Source organism: Acartia tonsa, chromosome 12 (genome assembly GCF_053477335.1).
Source record: "Acartia tonsa isolate MP-2025a chromosome 12, ASM5347733v1, whole genome shotgun sequence".
Lineage (NCBI taxonomy): Eukaryota > Metazoa > Arthropoda > Copepoda > Calanoida > Acartiidae > Acartia > Acartia tonsa.
The window spans coordinates 45708939-45726880 of NC_137271.1; the positions used below are offsets into that span (position 1 = coordinate 45708939).

The 17942-nt window shown below is 31.1% G+C and overlaps 1 protein-coding gene across 2 annotated transcripts; it reads left to right on the forward strand.

Annotated features, from left to right (window-relative positions):
- The first annotated feature begins 1276 nt into the window (after positions 1 to 1276).
- LOC145333627 (uncharacterized) lies at positions 1277 to 16565 on the forward strand. 2 transcript variants are annotated; one of them, XM_080178795.1, is made up of 16 exons: positions 1277 to 1487; positions 1969 to 2040; positions 2554 to 2624; positions 3048 to 3120; positions 4014 to 4067; positions 4284 to 4323; positions 14160 to 14198; positions 14720 to 14782; positions 15103 to 15151; positions 15317 to 15389; positions 15476 to 15532; positions 15622 to 15665; positions 15752 to 15791; positions 15941 to 15987; positions 16106 to 16154; positions 16368 to 16565. In XM_080178795.1, the coding sequence occupies exons 1-16, from the start codon at positions 1293 to 1295 to the stop codon at positions 16443 to 16445; spliced, it is 1044 nt and encodes a 347-aa protein (XP_080034921.1). In that variant the 5' UTR covers positions 1277 to 1292; the 3' UTR covers positions 16446 to 16565. The 2 variants fall into 2 exon arrangements, with proteins under 2 accessions (XP_080034921.1, XP_080034920.1); XM_080178794.1 differs by having other exon boundaries at positions 14720 to 14779; positions 15100 to 15151.
- Positions 16566 to 17942: the final 1377 nt, after the last annotated feature.

Genomic DNA, 17942 nt, shown 5'->3' on the forward strand with positions numbered 1-17942 from the left:
GATTCCTATTATATCAAGGTACAATGTTATAAGCGAAGCATCTCTATAATCAAGTCCTAAAAATGTAAGTATGTCCTTATATAGTATTATGTATATATGCAGTTTTGCATCAAATTTACTTACAATTTTGTTTATAAAAAGTAACAAGCTCTTTTCACTCCACAGGGGTAGCATAGGCCGCTGACAATTTTTATGCAATAATAATCTGCATATTCAATTCTGACACTCTACAAGTATTAATGTTTGTTCAATTTAAGAGCTTCAGAGCTTAAGGATGTTGTCATCCTTGTTATCAAAATATTTCCGGGGTAATTACTACAACAATAACTAAAATTTATTTTTGTTTTTATCATAATTCTGTCTTTTTTGTGTAATTTTATTATTAACAAGGATGACAACATCCATAAAAGAGAAGCACTGAAATGGAAGGACAAACGGACATTAACGCTTGTATAGTGTCTGAACTGAATAATAAGAATATAAATGTAAAAGAGTCGAAGCAAAATTTTAAGTAAATTTGTTGAATAACGGCTTGTTACAGGATAATGTTTATGGACATACTTACATTTTTAGGACTTGATTAAAGAGTTGCTTATGATATTGTACTTTGTTGTCCCAGGAATCAGTATACCAAAAATCAGATCAATCGGATATTAGATCACATAAAAGTTTGTTGTTAAAAAAGTAAAAAAAATAGCATGTTTCAAATGGGCGTACGGACATTCTAGTAGTGATTATATAGTGGCTACGCTTTCTAAATTGTACCTAACTACTACAGGAATCACCATGCAAAATTTGAAATCAATAGGACAATTCTAACATGTCTAAATAAACGAAAAAAGCTCTCCGTTAAGGATGGACGGACAGACGGACGTACGGATTGACCGACCCTAATTATAGAAAAGCTTCGCTTTTAATAATAATTCAAGAATATTTTTGTACACTATACAATTTGTTGTTAGGCAATGATTATATTTGGGAAGTCAGTAAGGGTTATCATATTTGGAAGTCAAGCTAAACAGATTTTATAAGTTATTTTTAAGTTTTTTTTGTAAAATTGCTGACACACATACAACAACAGACTAGATAATCATAAGTTTGTTTTAAATGAACATAAATTTTAAACTTAATACTTTGACTTCACTCCTCCTTCCACATTAATTAGAATGAAAAATTAAATACATTTTTTTATGTTAGGGCTTTAAAAATTTTGGAAATAATGATAATTTGAGATTAAATATTAGATTACATATTTATGATATTTAATTTCAGATTTTGTAATTTGCCAAAGAATGAAAACAGTTGTTCTCATTCTTGTAAATGTTTACATTGTGCATGGGTATGGGGAATGTTTTCCAGAGATGGTAAACAAGACCTATCTCCACCTACCCCCACAGAATGGTCCACCAGTTGTTAACACCCCATCCAATGATGAGTGCTTTCAACTTTGTGTGGAAAATGTAAAGTGTATAGCTTACACATTTAAGGTAAATTTGAGACTTTTGTTTAAACTTCAGGCTTGGACTTTATGAATTTCCTTAACCCTTAAAAGACAGACCTCTTTCTGCACTTTAATCAGTTTGGGGGGTTGGGGGGATCCTTGATAACCCAACTGGATCATGTGAAGGAAACAAAGTTGTGGGTTTCACCATATTATCCTAGTACCTTTTCTCCCATGTCTAGCCCCTGCGGGAGGTCTAACCCTGCAGGGCAACGACCTAACCTAACTTAAAATAAGCTTTCAATAGCTACTGTAAAAATAAGATGAAACCCGCAATTTTTTTTCCTTCACATGACCCACCTAACCTACTTACAATAAGAACTAGCCCCTCTTTTTTATTTTAAAATTTTCTGTCCTCTTCTAAGCACCAAAAAAATGCCTCTTATAAACATGATTCTGTTGATTTATTAGGTAAAAAACTATGAATATTATAAAATGTGGCAAATTTAAAACAACATTTATTTTAGTATAATTTGGAATGCAGCCTTTTCCACCTCATGCCAGATATTGAATTACCAGAGAAGGAAATTCCATGTCAGGTAAAAATAAAATATTAACTTTAACACTAATTTTATCATAACAAATACACATTATATTGTATACTGATTACAAAAAAAAACTGTTAAAATAAATTGTTTGTGCTTATTTTATTGAATTAAGTAAATAATTGAAGACACTATAGGCTAAAAACATATGTATTTTTTATGAAAAAAAGGTGGGAAGAGGGGTTGTAAAGTAAAATGGTCCAATTACATATATAATATATTTGTTATAAATGGAAGCTACTAAATTTCATATGTATCTTATTTAAAAAAAATATATAATCCAATCCTATGCACTAAAGTAATCTATCTGTCTTATAAGGTCTTAAGGACACTGGTCTGATTGTACCACAGTTTAAAAAGAGCTTTTATTTTTGGTCCAGGGTTGGTTTTGGGCTATTTGAAGGACTCTCCCAAGAAAAAGTACCACAACCTTCATGTCACAAAGACTAGGCTAGGCTAGGTGCCAATTCTTTGATTTATTTTAATTTCTACATATTTTTGTTTTAGGGCCATTGCTTGACCAGATACTTATCATTACCACATTGGTGCAAGGATACATCCAATGATACACCATTCTCGTGAGTCATTTATCTTATTAGTACTGTTGTCACTATCCACCAGACAAACAACTCTTTGTTTGAATATCCTTTGTGTTCTAACTCTTATGAAATATGATGCTAAAATTTTGGTGTGTAGAATTTTTTTTCTCGTATTCATTCGAATCCGGTGGATAGGAACCGGTTCTCATCCATACGAAAAAACTATGTCTAGCATCGAATTATAACCAGCTTTCTACGAATATAAAAATGTACAATCATAAGATTAAAACCAGTTTTAATCTTATAATTGTGCATTCTATATCCGCGGAAAGCCGTTTATAATACGATGCGAGAAATAACTATTAAATCATGGCTCATATTTGAAGAGGGATGAGGTGGGGATGAAATTGAAAACCTCATTTCCCTCCGTTTGCATTTTTTCATAATGTCTATTTATTTCAGTCGCAGTCATCTAACAAGAATAGATGACTGCAACAGTTTTGGTGTCCTGTGTAAAAATCAACTAAAAATGCAGGTATCACTAAATCATTACTTTTTATTACAGTATTTTTGAAAGTAATTTAATTTGGGGTGATTTATCTTGAGTAATTGAAGATACTTTTCCCTAAAGAGAAATGTAAACCTTCCTAATATTAATAAGATACACTTTTATATGAAAATATAGAATGAGAGACATCCTATCTATTTGATAAAATAATTTTTTTTTAAACACAAACCTTGATAGAATTTCATATCGTTACTTGATAATCTTTAAAATTTTATCAGCTGGAATTATATAATTTTACACAATCCTTATAATAACGTAAAAGGATGTTTGTCTGTCTATTTGTTTGTTTGCACCGAAGAATTTCACTGAACCAATCGGGTTCTCCTGAAAAGGGTAGCTTCTCATTGGTCCCTTAAAGGTTTATTAATATTTTGGGGGAGGATACCACCAACCTCCCAAGAGAAATCACCCCTAGAAAATAAAACCCTTAAATTTTTTAACAAAATTTAAAAATGGGCGGAGGCCAACCCCCCTCCCTAGAAAATACCCCCCACAAAAATTTTTTCATGAGAAAATTTTTATTTTATAATATCATGAAATATTTATATTAGGTTTTGAAAATTTCCAAAATAAAGTCTATTTTGTTGTAGAAATTTGTTTTTTTCATAAACAATTATAATAAATAATAAAATTATAGCAATTTATCATGATTGTGATGTTTACAATACAAAACACATCAGGGACTTCAAAGCCTTTTATTTTGAGAGATGTAAAATAAGGAGTTTTGAAGGTAATCTATTGTATTCAGAAAAATATGAGGGGGTAGAACAAGGTGTTTTAAAGTTTGATGGGGTTTAACACCCCTTTATACCCTCCCCCTAGTCTAGGCAACTCATTATATATTAATTTATTGTATTTAGCTTGAGTTGAAAATGAACAAGGAGCTTGTGAAGAATTTGGAAAAGAAACACCAGGTAAAAAAGTAATATGCTAAAAGTAACAAAAGTAGAAAGTTCCTATTATTTTTTTTCTACAGTCCTGTTTTTTTATAATCACATAAAATAAACCTTAAAAAATAAATATATTATTAAAAATACATTTTGCAAAATATTTCATTACTAATTTAAAACCTCCCTCCATCCTTCTATCAAAAAAATTCTTGAATCATAATTTAAAATAAATATTATTAGGATCTTGAGATGACTGTCAAAGAAATGCAAATTCAACTAAGTGAGTAAATATTAATATATATTTTTGAACATGCACACTAAAACACACAAAATTCAGAATAGTAATAAAATACATGTGGATCTTTTAACAAAAATAAAAGGGATGAAAGGTAAAGAAAACAATTCTAATTTTTGTGTATAGTTATATTTAGTGATTGCAAAGCAATTTTTTCAAATTGCATTTTTATTTCCCTTTTTTTTAAAGTAATTTTCATAGATTAATGCCTTTAAAAAGTTAGAAATAAATGAAATTTTCTTTGCTTAACATAAAAACAACAAAATTTATAATGTAAAAATTTTGTTGTACTACATCTCTTTTGAAATAAATTTTCAAACTTGGTTTACATTTTAATATAAAACCTGCATTAATTTCGTAAAATCAGTTACCAAATGTTGATAAATCTATGCAGGTACATAAATTGTTGAAATCTTCAGAAATTACATCATTTCAAGGAAGCCTGCAAGAAATACCACACTTTAACTGCTGAAAGACTGTCACTAGTAGACCCAATACCCCAAATTTAAAGACTTCAGCTTCAATAACAAAAAAGTTCTAGGCATTTCAAAATGACATTTTATGTACAATGAAACTTTTGAAAGATTTCCATTGCTCATAATAGAAAAAACAATACTAAATTACGTCGCCTAGACACATAGTGAAAATCTAGGAAAAAAATTTGGTTTAAATTGCGTTTGTAAGATAAAAGATACCCTTTACATAAATACGTTTTACATTTTATGTACAATGAAACTTTTGAAAGATTTCCATTTCTCATAATAGAAAAAAACAATATTAAATTACGTCGCCTAGACTCATAGTGAAAATCTAGGAAAAAAATTTGGTTTAAATTGCGTTTCAAAAATCATTAGCTGTTGAGCTGATTCAGCCTTCTGATTGGCTGGAAATACTATAGTACTCTCAGTACAATGCAAGTTAAACTTAGTTTTTTAGTATAATTTGATATAAAATCATTTCACATAAAGGTACACTTGGCAATGAAGGTGCATTTCTCATAAAGGTACACTTGACATAAATGTAAATTTCACATAAAGGTACATTTGGCATAAAGGTAAATTTGTCATAAAGGAACATTTGTCATAAAGGTACATTTGGCATAATGGTACATTTTACATAAGGGTACATTTCACATAAAGGTACACTTGGCATAAAGGTTCATTTCATATAAAGGTAGAGTTCACATAAAGATACATTTTACATAATACAATTCGCAAAGAAATGTTTTACATAAAAGTACATTTAATTAACATAAAAATCGTTCACATAAAGTTACACTTCACATAAAGATGCATTTCATATAAAAACAACTCACATAAAGTTTTAGGTACCTACCCACTTTTACTATTATTATTATTGCTACTATTGCCATACTCAATTGTCTAAGTATAATTTCTCTTGAACATATTTATATTTTCCTTTTATATTTTCTAGACATATGAAAATATTAACTGATTAAAATAACGTCTTCCAAAACAGTAATAGCTTGAGATAGTAATTAAAATTGTAATTATGGAATTGATTACTCCTGACCTCCGTATTAAAAATATTTTTATTTTTATTGCACCAGTAATGAGCAAGGGGATTTCACTATATGAGCCTCACATATGTGTTGCCACCCCCAACACACGAGACTAAACCCAAAAGATATCAACATCTTCTATATCTTTGATATATTTTCGCATGCGATAACTTTTTTATTGTACATATCTCTATTATTTTTGTTTATATGTATACTTATAACTACTGTGTTTCAGAAGTCCATACCAGACGTCAAAACTAATCCTCCTGCAGTGCTCCAGAATCAACCCAACGACGACCGACCTCCCTAATGAACAACTTAATCAGGATAACGGTAGTATTAACGATAACCCCAGCCTAAACCTCTTGAGCCCTATATACGGAGATTACTTTAACGATTTCGAAAATGAATTTGGTATTAATTGCGTTTTTTCGGATGAACAAGGAGTTATACAGAAAATTAAAACTTTTAATGAAAATCTTCTCTCAATATTTAGTCTAAATTGTCAGTCTCTACATTCTAAATTCGACAATATCGTCTCTACAATAGACTCTTTCTCAACAAATGAAATTCACTTAAACGCACTCTGCTTCCAAGAACTTTGGCTTAATAACGATGCAAATATGGATAATTATAGGATTAATAATTATGATTGGTATACAAAACTTAGAAAAAAAAGTAGGGGGGGAGGGGTGGGCATTCTTGTAAGCAAATATTATAGGGTAGACAAACTGTTTGACAAATTCTGTTTTAAAGAAAATATCCTCGAGTCGATTTGCTTAAAACTAACATATAAAAATTCAAAATTTTGTGTATTAAATTGTTATCGCCCTCCCAACCAATCCAATGATGAAATTGAAGAGTTCTTTGAAATTTTCCTTGATCTAATTGATAAAATTACTGCATTGAATTTACCTTATTTCATAACCGGTGATTTTAATTTTGATTTATTTAAACTAAATAACCTCAATAGTAATTCAATGAGAATAATTGAAGCTTTTTCATTTAACGGAATTATTAATACTATTACACGAGCAACCAGAATTACCAATCATTCAGCGACTCTTTTAGATTTATTTGGCGTAGGAAACTTTATCCAAAATTTGATGTCTTCATTTGTCTTAACAACACAAATTTCCGACCACCTGCCTATTTTAAATGTATTTAGAATAGACAAAGTAAATAAGCCAAAACTTCCTGATTTTTTTGAAAAGAGAGAACTCAACGACGAAAACTTTGATTCATTAAACTATGCTTTATATCATACTGACTGGAACAATGTATTAAACCAAGATGATGTTAACTTAGCTTATAATAACTTTCAAAAAACTTTCCTAAAACTTTTTAACGAAAAATGTCCAGTCAGAAAAAAACGTAAAAATAAGAGGACCCAGCCCCAGCAGCCTTTCATGTCAGACCATTTACTTAGATGTAAATTACATAGAGATTCTCTTCATAGGAATTTTTTAAAAAACATTTCACCAGAAAATGAACAAATTTATAAAGTCTATCGTAACAATTATAATAGGCAGGTCAGGAAAGCAAAAACTGATTATTATCGTAAGCAAATTAGGGATGCAAATGGTGATGGGAAAAAACTATGGAAAACTTTAAAAGAAGTAATAGGCTTCAATAAAATATCTTCTGAATGTTCCTATCTCCAAGTAGGGCCAAACAAAATAGAAAATGAACAAGAAATTGCCAATGAATTCAATCGTTATTTTAGCCAAATCGGCTCCTCCTTAACCCCTGAAATTCCTGAAACACCCAAAAGATTTTATGAATACTTACCCCCCCCATGCCAAGATTCTCTTTTTATTGAACCTCTGTATCCTTTCAAAGTTATTAATATCATTAGAAGTATTAAACCGAAGCGCTCCACAGATATCAACGATATCTCGATGTTTGTTCTGTCTCGCTGTGCTGACACCATAGCCACCCCCCTTACACACATTTACAATTTATCAATCCAAAATGGCATCTTTCCTGAAAATATGAAAACTTCAAAGATTATTGTCCTTCACAAATCAGGGTCACTCAGCGAGGCAGACAATCATCGAGGAATTAGTTTAATAGATAATTTCTCGAAACCCCTGGAAAAACATATCTGTGACTCTTTGGTCACATTTCTCGAAGATAGATCTTTTTTTAGCGAGCATCAATTCGGTTTTATAAGGGGGATATCTACCTATCATAATTTATTGAATTTAAGTACTTTGATTACACAAGCATTAAGTCGGAACACTTCCTGTATGGCCATTTTTTTGGACATAAGGAAGTGTTTCGATATGATAGATAGGGATATCCTCTTTAGTAAACTCGAGAACTCAGGGATTAGAGGGGTCGCACTTAATTGGTTCAAAAGCTATTATGCTAATAGAAAACAACGTGTATTTTTTAAAGGCTTATATTCCACTACAGTCGAATTCATTATTATAGGAGTACTCCAAGGGTCAGTCTTGGGCCCAATTCTATTTCTTATTTTTATAAATGATCTTGTTTCTTGCAGTGAAGAAATCCTAATTAACCTTTTTGCAGATGATGCCGTAGGTTTTTTAGAAAAACAAAACATTATTCAATTAATTAATCTAGCAAAAGACCTCATACCCAAGCTGACCCAATGGTATAACTCCAATAATCTACTTATACACCCCCGTAAGACCAAATGTATGGTATTCTCCTCCCCCCGAGAGGTGCTTTCCCCCATTGAGCTCGAAGCCAAAACCAACTTTGAAGTATTTATTAATATGAACAATCACAATGAAAATGACCAATCAAAGATTACTAAGTTGGAATTGGTTAACGGGACCAATGAGGGAAGCATTAAACACCTAGGCGTACTTATCGATGAAAAAATGAAATTCTCATATCATCTAGACAAAGTTTACAGTAAAGTATCCAAAATAATTTATAGCATGAAAGTAATGAAGCACATTTTAGACAAGAAACATTTGAGACTACTCTACACTTCCTATGTGAAGTCGAATATCGAATACTGTTGTCTTCTGTTTACCGCCTGCCCTATGTTTTTACTTACACCAATAATCAAATTGCAAAAACAAGCCTTAAGGATAATTGAAAACCTCCCCAATAGAGCGCATACAGCGCAATTATTTAAAGAAAACAATATCCTCCCATTTAACCTTTTGATTGAATTTAATGTGTGCAAATTTATGCATAGCTACAAACTTGGAAATTACCCTAGAATTTTTGATGGGACTTGGAACTTTATCCAAGATAGGCATACTTATGGCACGCGGAACAGAAACAACTTTGCCTACGAACCGAATGTAAATAGAAACTTCCTCCTGCACGCCCCTCTAAACGCATTTCCAACTATTTTTAACAGCCTACCAAATGAAATAAAATCTATTGAAAACAAAAATCTCTTCAAGAAAAAATGTTTTAGTCACTTTCTAAACAAAATTGAATTCTAAAAAACTTTTTACATGTGCAAATTAAAACTTTAATACTTTAATACTAAAATTCTTAAAAATTTTTCTTAAACCTCTTAATAAATGCAGGAAAGTTTTTCTTTATGCAATTTTCTTTATGCAATTCTTTTCTTTATGCAGTTTTTTTACACAAATTTTCTTTATACAATTTTCTTTATACAGTTTCTATTTATGCGGTTTTTCTTTAGGCAATTTTTCATCTTAGCAAACAGCTGACTTCCCCCCCCCCCACCTATTTTCATATCTACAGGCATAGGTTCCGTAGGAACCGCATTCACAAACCAAAGTGTAGAGTAGCCTTAGCCTTAGCCTTAACATTAACCTTTAACTTTCGTGAACTCTGTCTCAATGATAGTCTAAGTAGGACCTGCACTTATAACTAACCAAACAATGTTTTCACCCCCCCCCCACCCCCCCCCCCCCCCCCCGCCCATAATTGTTTTAACGCACGAACAATTTTAAAATCAAATTTTTTTTTCCCTACTCTTCATGTATTTTATTTTTATTTTATATCTTTTAATATTTTAACGCACGAATAACCTAGAATCTAATCTTTCCTTTCAACCAACATGTTTTTATATTTGATCATAAATTTACATAATATTTTAAAGAACTATCTAACATATTAAAAAACATCTTACTTCTGAGGACAACATTTATTATTATTATTTATTTGCATCAAAATAATAAAATGACTAATTGACAACTGGACAGCTCTGTAATTTCCAAAATCTCAACCTTTTTAATCCATTTCATCAGCGCTCCAGACCCCATATTGTCCATAGATTGGTTCTCGTGCCTGGAGCTCGTCGATGATCTCCCTCTGGGCTATGACCTGTTGGTTGACCCGCGCCAGGATGTCCATATTCCTTTGAAAGGACCTGGTAATAACAGGAAGAGCTCTAATCAGGGCAGCAACAATCTCATAGTTGCGACGAACGTTCCTGAGCACTTCCTCGTCGCACACAGCATGGCGGATTCTCCGGAACATGATGAGGTCCCCATCGTGCAGCAAGTCCATCACCCGGCGCCTCTGGGCGAACCAGAGGTCCACAACGCGTAAATCTACGCTGGGGTGAGGGACTAAGTCGGGAATGGCGGCGCGATTTAAAGCGGCCTGGACGGCGGGCATGACGGGGTCGTCGTTCTCGTCGTTGTTCTCGTCGCCCTCGTTCTCGTTCTCGTCGCTGCTGGAAAATAAATCTATAACAGGAGGTTCTGGGACACCAGCACCTCCGCCACCTTGGACTCCCTCCACTTCTTCCGCTGGAACTGCCGGCGCTTCAACTTGTATAATCTGAATTTCTTCTTGGTCGGACATTTTAAAACAATTGAATTTCAAGTCAAATAACCCCCTATTTATACCCCAATTGTGTTATATTCAAGTGTTTTATAAACCATTTTAAGATTAATAATTAATCCCCCAATCACATCTCTCATATGACCTAAGAAATCAAACCATCCCCCTTGACCGTGCATCAAAACAACCACCCCCCCCCCCCTCTTTATTCTTTATTCTTTACCCACTTGTTAAATCCTTCCGCAACGGAAACGCGCGAAATTCCTAAGCATCAACAGACGATTTCCCCTATCTCCCCCAGTTCCTCCGTCTCCCCCCTCTCCCCCGCTCCCATTCTCCCCATAAGCACAAATTAGCGCCTAATTAAAGAATCAAAGAATTATGTAAGAAACTAAATTAGTATTTTAACCCCTTACCGTTTATTACTATTTATTACTATTGTTTTGTTATTCTTCATTTAAGCGGTTGTCTACCTTATAAATTTAGCTTATATTAAAATTTACTTAATTAAATATTCCAAAACCTTTACAATAATTAAAAGTCATATATTATCCTATCGCATCAAATAAGTCAAATATGTTAAATCCTCTAAATTCAACTTTCCTCCCCCTTCTTTTCCTTTTTCCCTTTTTTTACCTTCTATTTTGAAAACGTCTCTCAAACCTAACCTTGTCAGTACAGCCCCCTACATTAAACTTTCTCAAACTTTCTCAATTAATAATTACTTAATATTCTATTTATTCTACTTATTTTCCGTACGCAATTAATTAACGATTGTCTCTCCACTGCACATTGAAAAAACTGTATAATAAACACACCATTTATTTTGCGATTTTTTGCGATTTTTTGCGACTCTTTGCGATTTTTTGCGATTCTTTGCGATTTTTTGCGATTTTTCCAGCAATATACCTTGTTTTTATACTATGGCTCCTGAGTTTTTGGCTGTTTATCCGAAATACGCGCCGTTATCTTGGGGTCAGGTGTGAATACACCCCACTCACAGTGGGAGTTTTCACACTAGATTTTAAAATAGATGTTTAAAAAGGAAAAGTGTCTAGTAGGGTTGCCAAGGATCACGACGGGAATAGTGACTTCTTAGGAAGGCTTTGGTTCCCTTAATTGTTCCAAACTTACACTTGGAGAAGTCGCGACCAATGGTAGGAGGATAGCTGCACACAGTAGAATATAATTTGTCATTTTTATATTCCTTATTATGTCATTATGTCTATCAGACATTGCACTGGCTTGGCAAGCGCCAAAGTTTACCAGAGGCTCAACAACCCTAAGAGGGTTACGCCATCCAACTGGTGCAATGTCGCATGGGATTCAATAATAAAATAAAACATATATTTGTATTGCTATTAAATGAACTAGGTGGAGATGTGTTCAATCCCGTGCAAGGTACTATATCAACCTGCGACTATGTAAAAACACAAACCAAAGCATATCAAGACACCAATGCATCAAACTACATAGTAACCAGTATAAATTATTTAAACTAAAAACATGTTGTACCTTTATGAGGAAAATAAATCTTATCTTATCTTATCTTATCTTACATTTCCCATAAAAACTGGTAAACTTTGGGTAGTAGTATAAAAACTTTGGATACCAGTATAAATCTTTGGGTACCAGTATAAAACTTTGGATACCAGTATAAAACTTTAGTATTTATGACAAAAATTAATAAGCCTAAAAAGGTACATTTGGCATAAAGATATAGTTACATAAAACATTTTATATAAAGGGACAGTTGACATTTTACATAAAGCAAAGTAAAATGTTTGAATGTGAAATGTACCTTCATGTGAAAATTTTTTTATGTTTAACATTATACGGTGTTTCCTTTGAATAAAACTAAAGCATTGCTAAATCATAATGCCATTTGAGAGCTAGCTGCAATCAAAGTTATTTAGTCAAAATTATAACCTTTGATCCATTTGAAAGGGATCACAAAAGATTTTGAGATGGTTGTCTTTTTGATAGGATTTTTTGAAATGGATTAAGAGGTTTTTATTTTTTATTTTTGAAATTTAAGTCAACTGAAAATCAAGTTGAAACAATAACTTGTCCAGACGGTTAGATATTTAGTAAGTTATGATCTAGTGGGCTGATGTTTTAGAATGAACATTTTCTAACAATTTTTTCTATCATGTAAAGCAAAGAAGTGATAATTTCCAATTCTCATAAACCTTTATGTTAGGTTCATTTGGGGGTGTATATAAAGATTTTAATGAAAAATACATATATCAAAAGGACTCACAAAAGAAAATCACTTGTTTCTCTCTATGAATACAGGGTGATTTTTTTTAATTTCAATTTTTTAATTGGGTAGGGAGTTTTGTATAAGAAAAAACATATTTAGCGATTTTCAACAAATTATGCCTTAAAAACCAATTTTTCCAAAGTGCCTATTTTTGAAAGATTTTTAGATCATGATCAATTTATTAAAGAGTGTGCAAAAATGCATATATTTTTAAAATTCGAATTGCGCGGCTCTTGTTAATTGTAGAAAATGCTATGCATACCGTTATAATTGTCATAAACTCAAGATTTTGGAAATATATGTATCATATTCATGCCATTTGTAGTATAGAAGCTACGTTGGAAAATATGAGAAAGGTTGAACAGTTTTAAGTAAGTTGGGACATTTTAACACGAAGCTCTTATACTATACATAGCACAGGAATTGTTCTTAAATATCTAAATTCTAGAGTTTATGACGATTATGACAGTATGCATAAAAATTTGTCTACTATCAACACAAGCTGCGCAATTTGAATTTTAAAAATGTGCACATTTTTGCACAACCTTTAACTTGATATGATCCACAAATCTTCATTTGATAATCTTCAATGAATAAATTAAGATATTAATTATTAACTTCTATCAATGGCAAGTGGGTTAAATTAAGCAATAAGTTTGTCCAATTAAAAAAAACACCCTGTACAACAAAGACATAATGAAAGTTATCATCAGTTTTCCACATCCTTGAGGTAGAATAGATTTTTATAATTGGTATCATCATTATAGCATAACTTCAAATACATACATATTTATGCAGGAGAAAGTTGTTAACCCTTACAGAATGGGCCCCAATTCCCACCTTAATAGATTGGGGGGGGGGGGGGGGGGGTCATATTATACCTTTACACAAAAGCCATAATGTAGAAATTAAGATTTATTTAGAATTTTTTCTAAATATGGTGCCACCTAACCGACTTTGACCCGACACCACGACCGACACAGACAAGATATACTTATAAGATCAACTCTTGCCGATGTATAATTACTAAACTTAAAAAGTCATGAAGTCACAACTCTCTATCTTACCTACGAAAAAATGACATTGAAAAACTAGAGGGGGGGGTCAATATGACCCCCCCCCCCCCCCCCGATCTGTAAGGGTTAAGATGATGAATAAAATATCAACATTTCTGTTTGCATTTGTTTTTGGTATGTTTATAAATTTAAATTTAAAATATCTAATTTTCTAATTTTGTTTTGGATTTTGCAAAACTGAAAAAGACTTAAAATTTCTTAGGTTACATTGTCAATTCAACTTCTGGACAACAAAGTACAGGTACATTTAATTCTCCAATAGAGATAATCTAGAGATATACTCTTTAAATCAGCCAATAGGATAACCATGAAGTTACATTTCACACATACATTGTCTGAAATATTTTACAGATTTTGATATGTAAGTGCATAATTTTCTCATTTCTTTTGTATTATGAGCTTTATATTTTTGTACATCTTTTATAAGTTTTTATTAGTTAAATTATTATATGTAAAACATGAAACATATAACAAAACAAATAGCAATTTAGTTATGAATAGTTGCATTTCTTAGGATAAAGTTAGCTTTATAAAAATTGTATCATTGGGAAATTCTTTTATATTTTGTATATAACAAAAAAATAAACAATACTTTTCTCTACTAAAAATCCCTTCATAAGTTTGTTAAAAAAAGGGGACAGATAGATCATCTAAATATACTATGTCTAGTCTATTAATTTTCCTAATATTAATGTAAATTAAATTTTTTTTTGTTGATTGTTAATTCTAATGAACACTAATTTAATTGTAAATTTCTTTTAGCATACCCATTGACACGGCAAATATATGAAAGAGTTACTTGTGATGATGGTACAACTCCACAGGAAATGCTAAATGTCTATTTGTCAATAGAGATAGTAATATGAATAATAAAATACATGACAAAAAAAAACTATTTAACCATCTTTGCCACACTCAAACTTACCACCCAAAACAAGATTTTAAAAATATAGCTTTACAGATTATTAATTTATGCAACTAGCTACTCCGCCCCTAGCATCTAGGTTCTTAGTTTAGTAAGTGGTAAACATAGTGCAGAAGAATATCCTAAAACCAGCCAAAGTATTATATCTAAAAAAACATACTTCTTTGAATCTTGATATATAGGATTAGATTGAACCAGTCATATAGTTTATTTTCAAAGATTTTGCCAGCCACAATGATAAAGTGTTCAGCTTCTTCTACTTATGACACGTAATTAAAAAAATTATTATTATATAAGAATGATGATTGCAAGGTTATAAGTAATGCTTATTGTTTCATAATAATACTCTTCAGTAACAATTATATTTTGGTATTATTTTATATTTCTCTTTTTACATATCTTTCTTAAATGCATAATCAATTTTCCTTCCTTAGGCGATACACTTGCAGCAAAGCTTTACAAGGACCCTACCAAAGAGGAGATCCTGGGAGAGCCTGGGCAACTAGAGTATTCTTTTCTCTTATTTAAGAATTTAGTATTTTAATTGATATTAACACATTTTTCCTCAAATTATATTGAAAATAAAAAATCAGGGGCAAGGAGTTGGTGCATGGATTCAACTAGATTTTAATGTTCCCACTGTTGTAAAGGTAAATCCATATTGTTTAGATTGGTTTTCAATCTTATATTTTTAAATAAATTAAAATAGATATAATCAAACATTTATTTTTTATGTCAGATGGTAAGACTTTTGCAGAGGTATCTACCTCAAGAAAATGTCAGGTAATAAAACAAACAATAATTACAATTAATTTTCAATATTAAATTTTTATTATATATATTTCTGTTCAACATATAAAATTGTTAAGGCGTGTAAGATTTGAATATGTTCAAGACAACACTTATGAGGTAATCTTATTGTCTCAATTATCATAATAAGAATTCTAAATTTTAAGTGGGCATATTTATTATAATATTTGCAATTCTATTAAAATTGTATCTTTTTAACTAGGTATTTGATTATTTTTTTGGTTTGTTTCATGTTTATATGAATTTAGGAAGCAACCTTATCATTCTTTGGTAGCTATGATTGGAATGATATCAGGTAAAAATGTTCATAATTTTACTGCAAACATATGGACTATAGATAAATTTATTTAATGTATTGAAAATCAAACTTTTAAGACAAACATATGAATAATGAATTCACTATTTTTATTAAGTTTGTATCGTTTTACTCCAATCAAATCTGTGAGGATTAAAGTAATGGAGGTACCTCAACATTTTTTTTATTCTATTTCATTTTCTAATTTATTAAAAAATTACTTATAATAAAATGATTTTTCTTGTGCATATGCAATTATTTATTAATTTACTTATATTATTGACATTTTTCTGCACAAAGCAACTGTGAACTGTTAAAGTTGTTTGCTGTCACTCTGCTTCTTTTTCTTCTATTATATTATCACATTTTAACTGCTTTAGGTCACACCAACTTATAATGTACGTGTAACCAACATTGGATTCAAAGGTATTCAGATAATTGGATGTCCTACTCTTTGATGTTTAGTTCTATCAAGTTATGATTAAGTTGTATAATCTATATATTGTGAACACATTATATATATAGATATATATTTGTTTGCTATTAATATTTTATCTGGGAATAAAGTATAAGCATTATTTTTTTGTTTTTATACACTTTTAGGCAAAAAGAATGCTCTGTAGTTGAAAAATCGTTATGCATAGAGAAATGTTTTAGACATCCACTCATTATTGTGCTGATATCAAATACTGGATAAGGGCCTGATTTTAGTTTAAAGTAAATTGTCTTCCAAGGATTTTTAAGGATTTCTTAAAGGTACTGTGAAAAAATGTATCTTTTGATTATTAAACCTTAACATCATCTCATTTATTTTATCTTTAAGATAAGGCAAAAATAAAACAACCTTTTCCGTAAATCTTTATTAAAGCCAGGATTCAAAACAGACCTTATTCGACCTAAGACACTGTACTTTATAAGCCCAAGTAGTCAGTTTTGTAAAAGCTTTCTATTTTAAGGAAAACTAAATGAAAATACTAAAAATATGTAAATTTTAAAGTAAGCTATTATGTATGGAATATAAAAATCAATAGAAAAATCTTCTTTTTAAACCTTTCCCTCATTTCTAAAGTTTGATTCTCTTCAGTTTAGGGATATAAAATGCACATTTTACTTTAAAAAAGATGGGCTATATATAAACTAACGGCTGTGCCACTTGCATCTTGGGCCTCTTTACTCGAAGGAATATATGAAGAAGAGCAGAAAACCACACCCAGACTAATTCATAAAAAATAGCCTAAAACCATCTCAAGAAAGTTCACTGAAAAGGAGAACCATATCAGATCAGCGGTTTGCAAGAACCTACGCTACAGAAAAAAAACTTACTACTTTATATAATAGAATGTGTAGAATGTGGAAATTACCAATTTAGGTTGCTATTTTCCCTGTCATTTATAGGTAAGTTCGTTCAACCAGTAGTAGGGGAGGGGCTTAGGGGTGGGTCGCTATTTTAGACCACAACAAGTAACACTTTATTAGAGCACAATGATAAACTTGTGTGAGATCAAAGTAATGATAAATCCATTCCTACAATCGAATCAGGGATCCTAGGGGATAAGACTTAAAGCCTACAGCGATAGCAGAAAAATTAAGATACCCAAAATTTGATAATTACTTACAAAATTAACAAGTATGTCTATAAAAATCGATAAAAACACAGTAGAAATTCAGCTTTTTGTATTAATTATGCATTGTTTGTAATGTTTTAAAATAAAATATATAAATTTGTAATTAAAAAAATATATTAATTATGTAAATCTATGTTTCTTTTCTTCTAAATGTAAAAGAAGGTAGATTGTTTGTTGTCTGTGCTTTTAGAGCTTTCTTATCACTTAAATGCAGGGATAAAAAGGGATAAGACAATGGTCGATAAATTTATGTACATCCCCAATGATGATACTCCAAATCTTTCCATATGTAGATTACAATTATTTATTGAAACGTTTTGACACTCACTT

Excerpts from the sequence above, each read along its gene's own strand:
- LOC145333627 (XM_080178795.1), top strand. The coding sequence starts at position 1,293 with ATGAAAACAGTTGTTCTCATTCTTGTAAATGTTTACATTGTGCATGGG. Across the intron at positions 2,041-2,553 it reads AGAAGGAAATTCCATGTCAG|GGCCATTGCTTGACCAGATA; the intron begins GTAAAAATAAAA and ends TTTTTGTTTTAG. Across the intron at positions 15,666-15,751 it reads CTACCTCAAGAAAATGTCAG|GCGTGTAAGATTTGAATATG; the intron begins GTAATAAAACAA and ends AAAATTGTTAAG.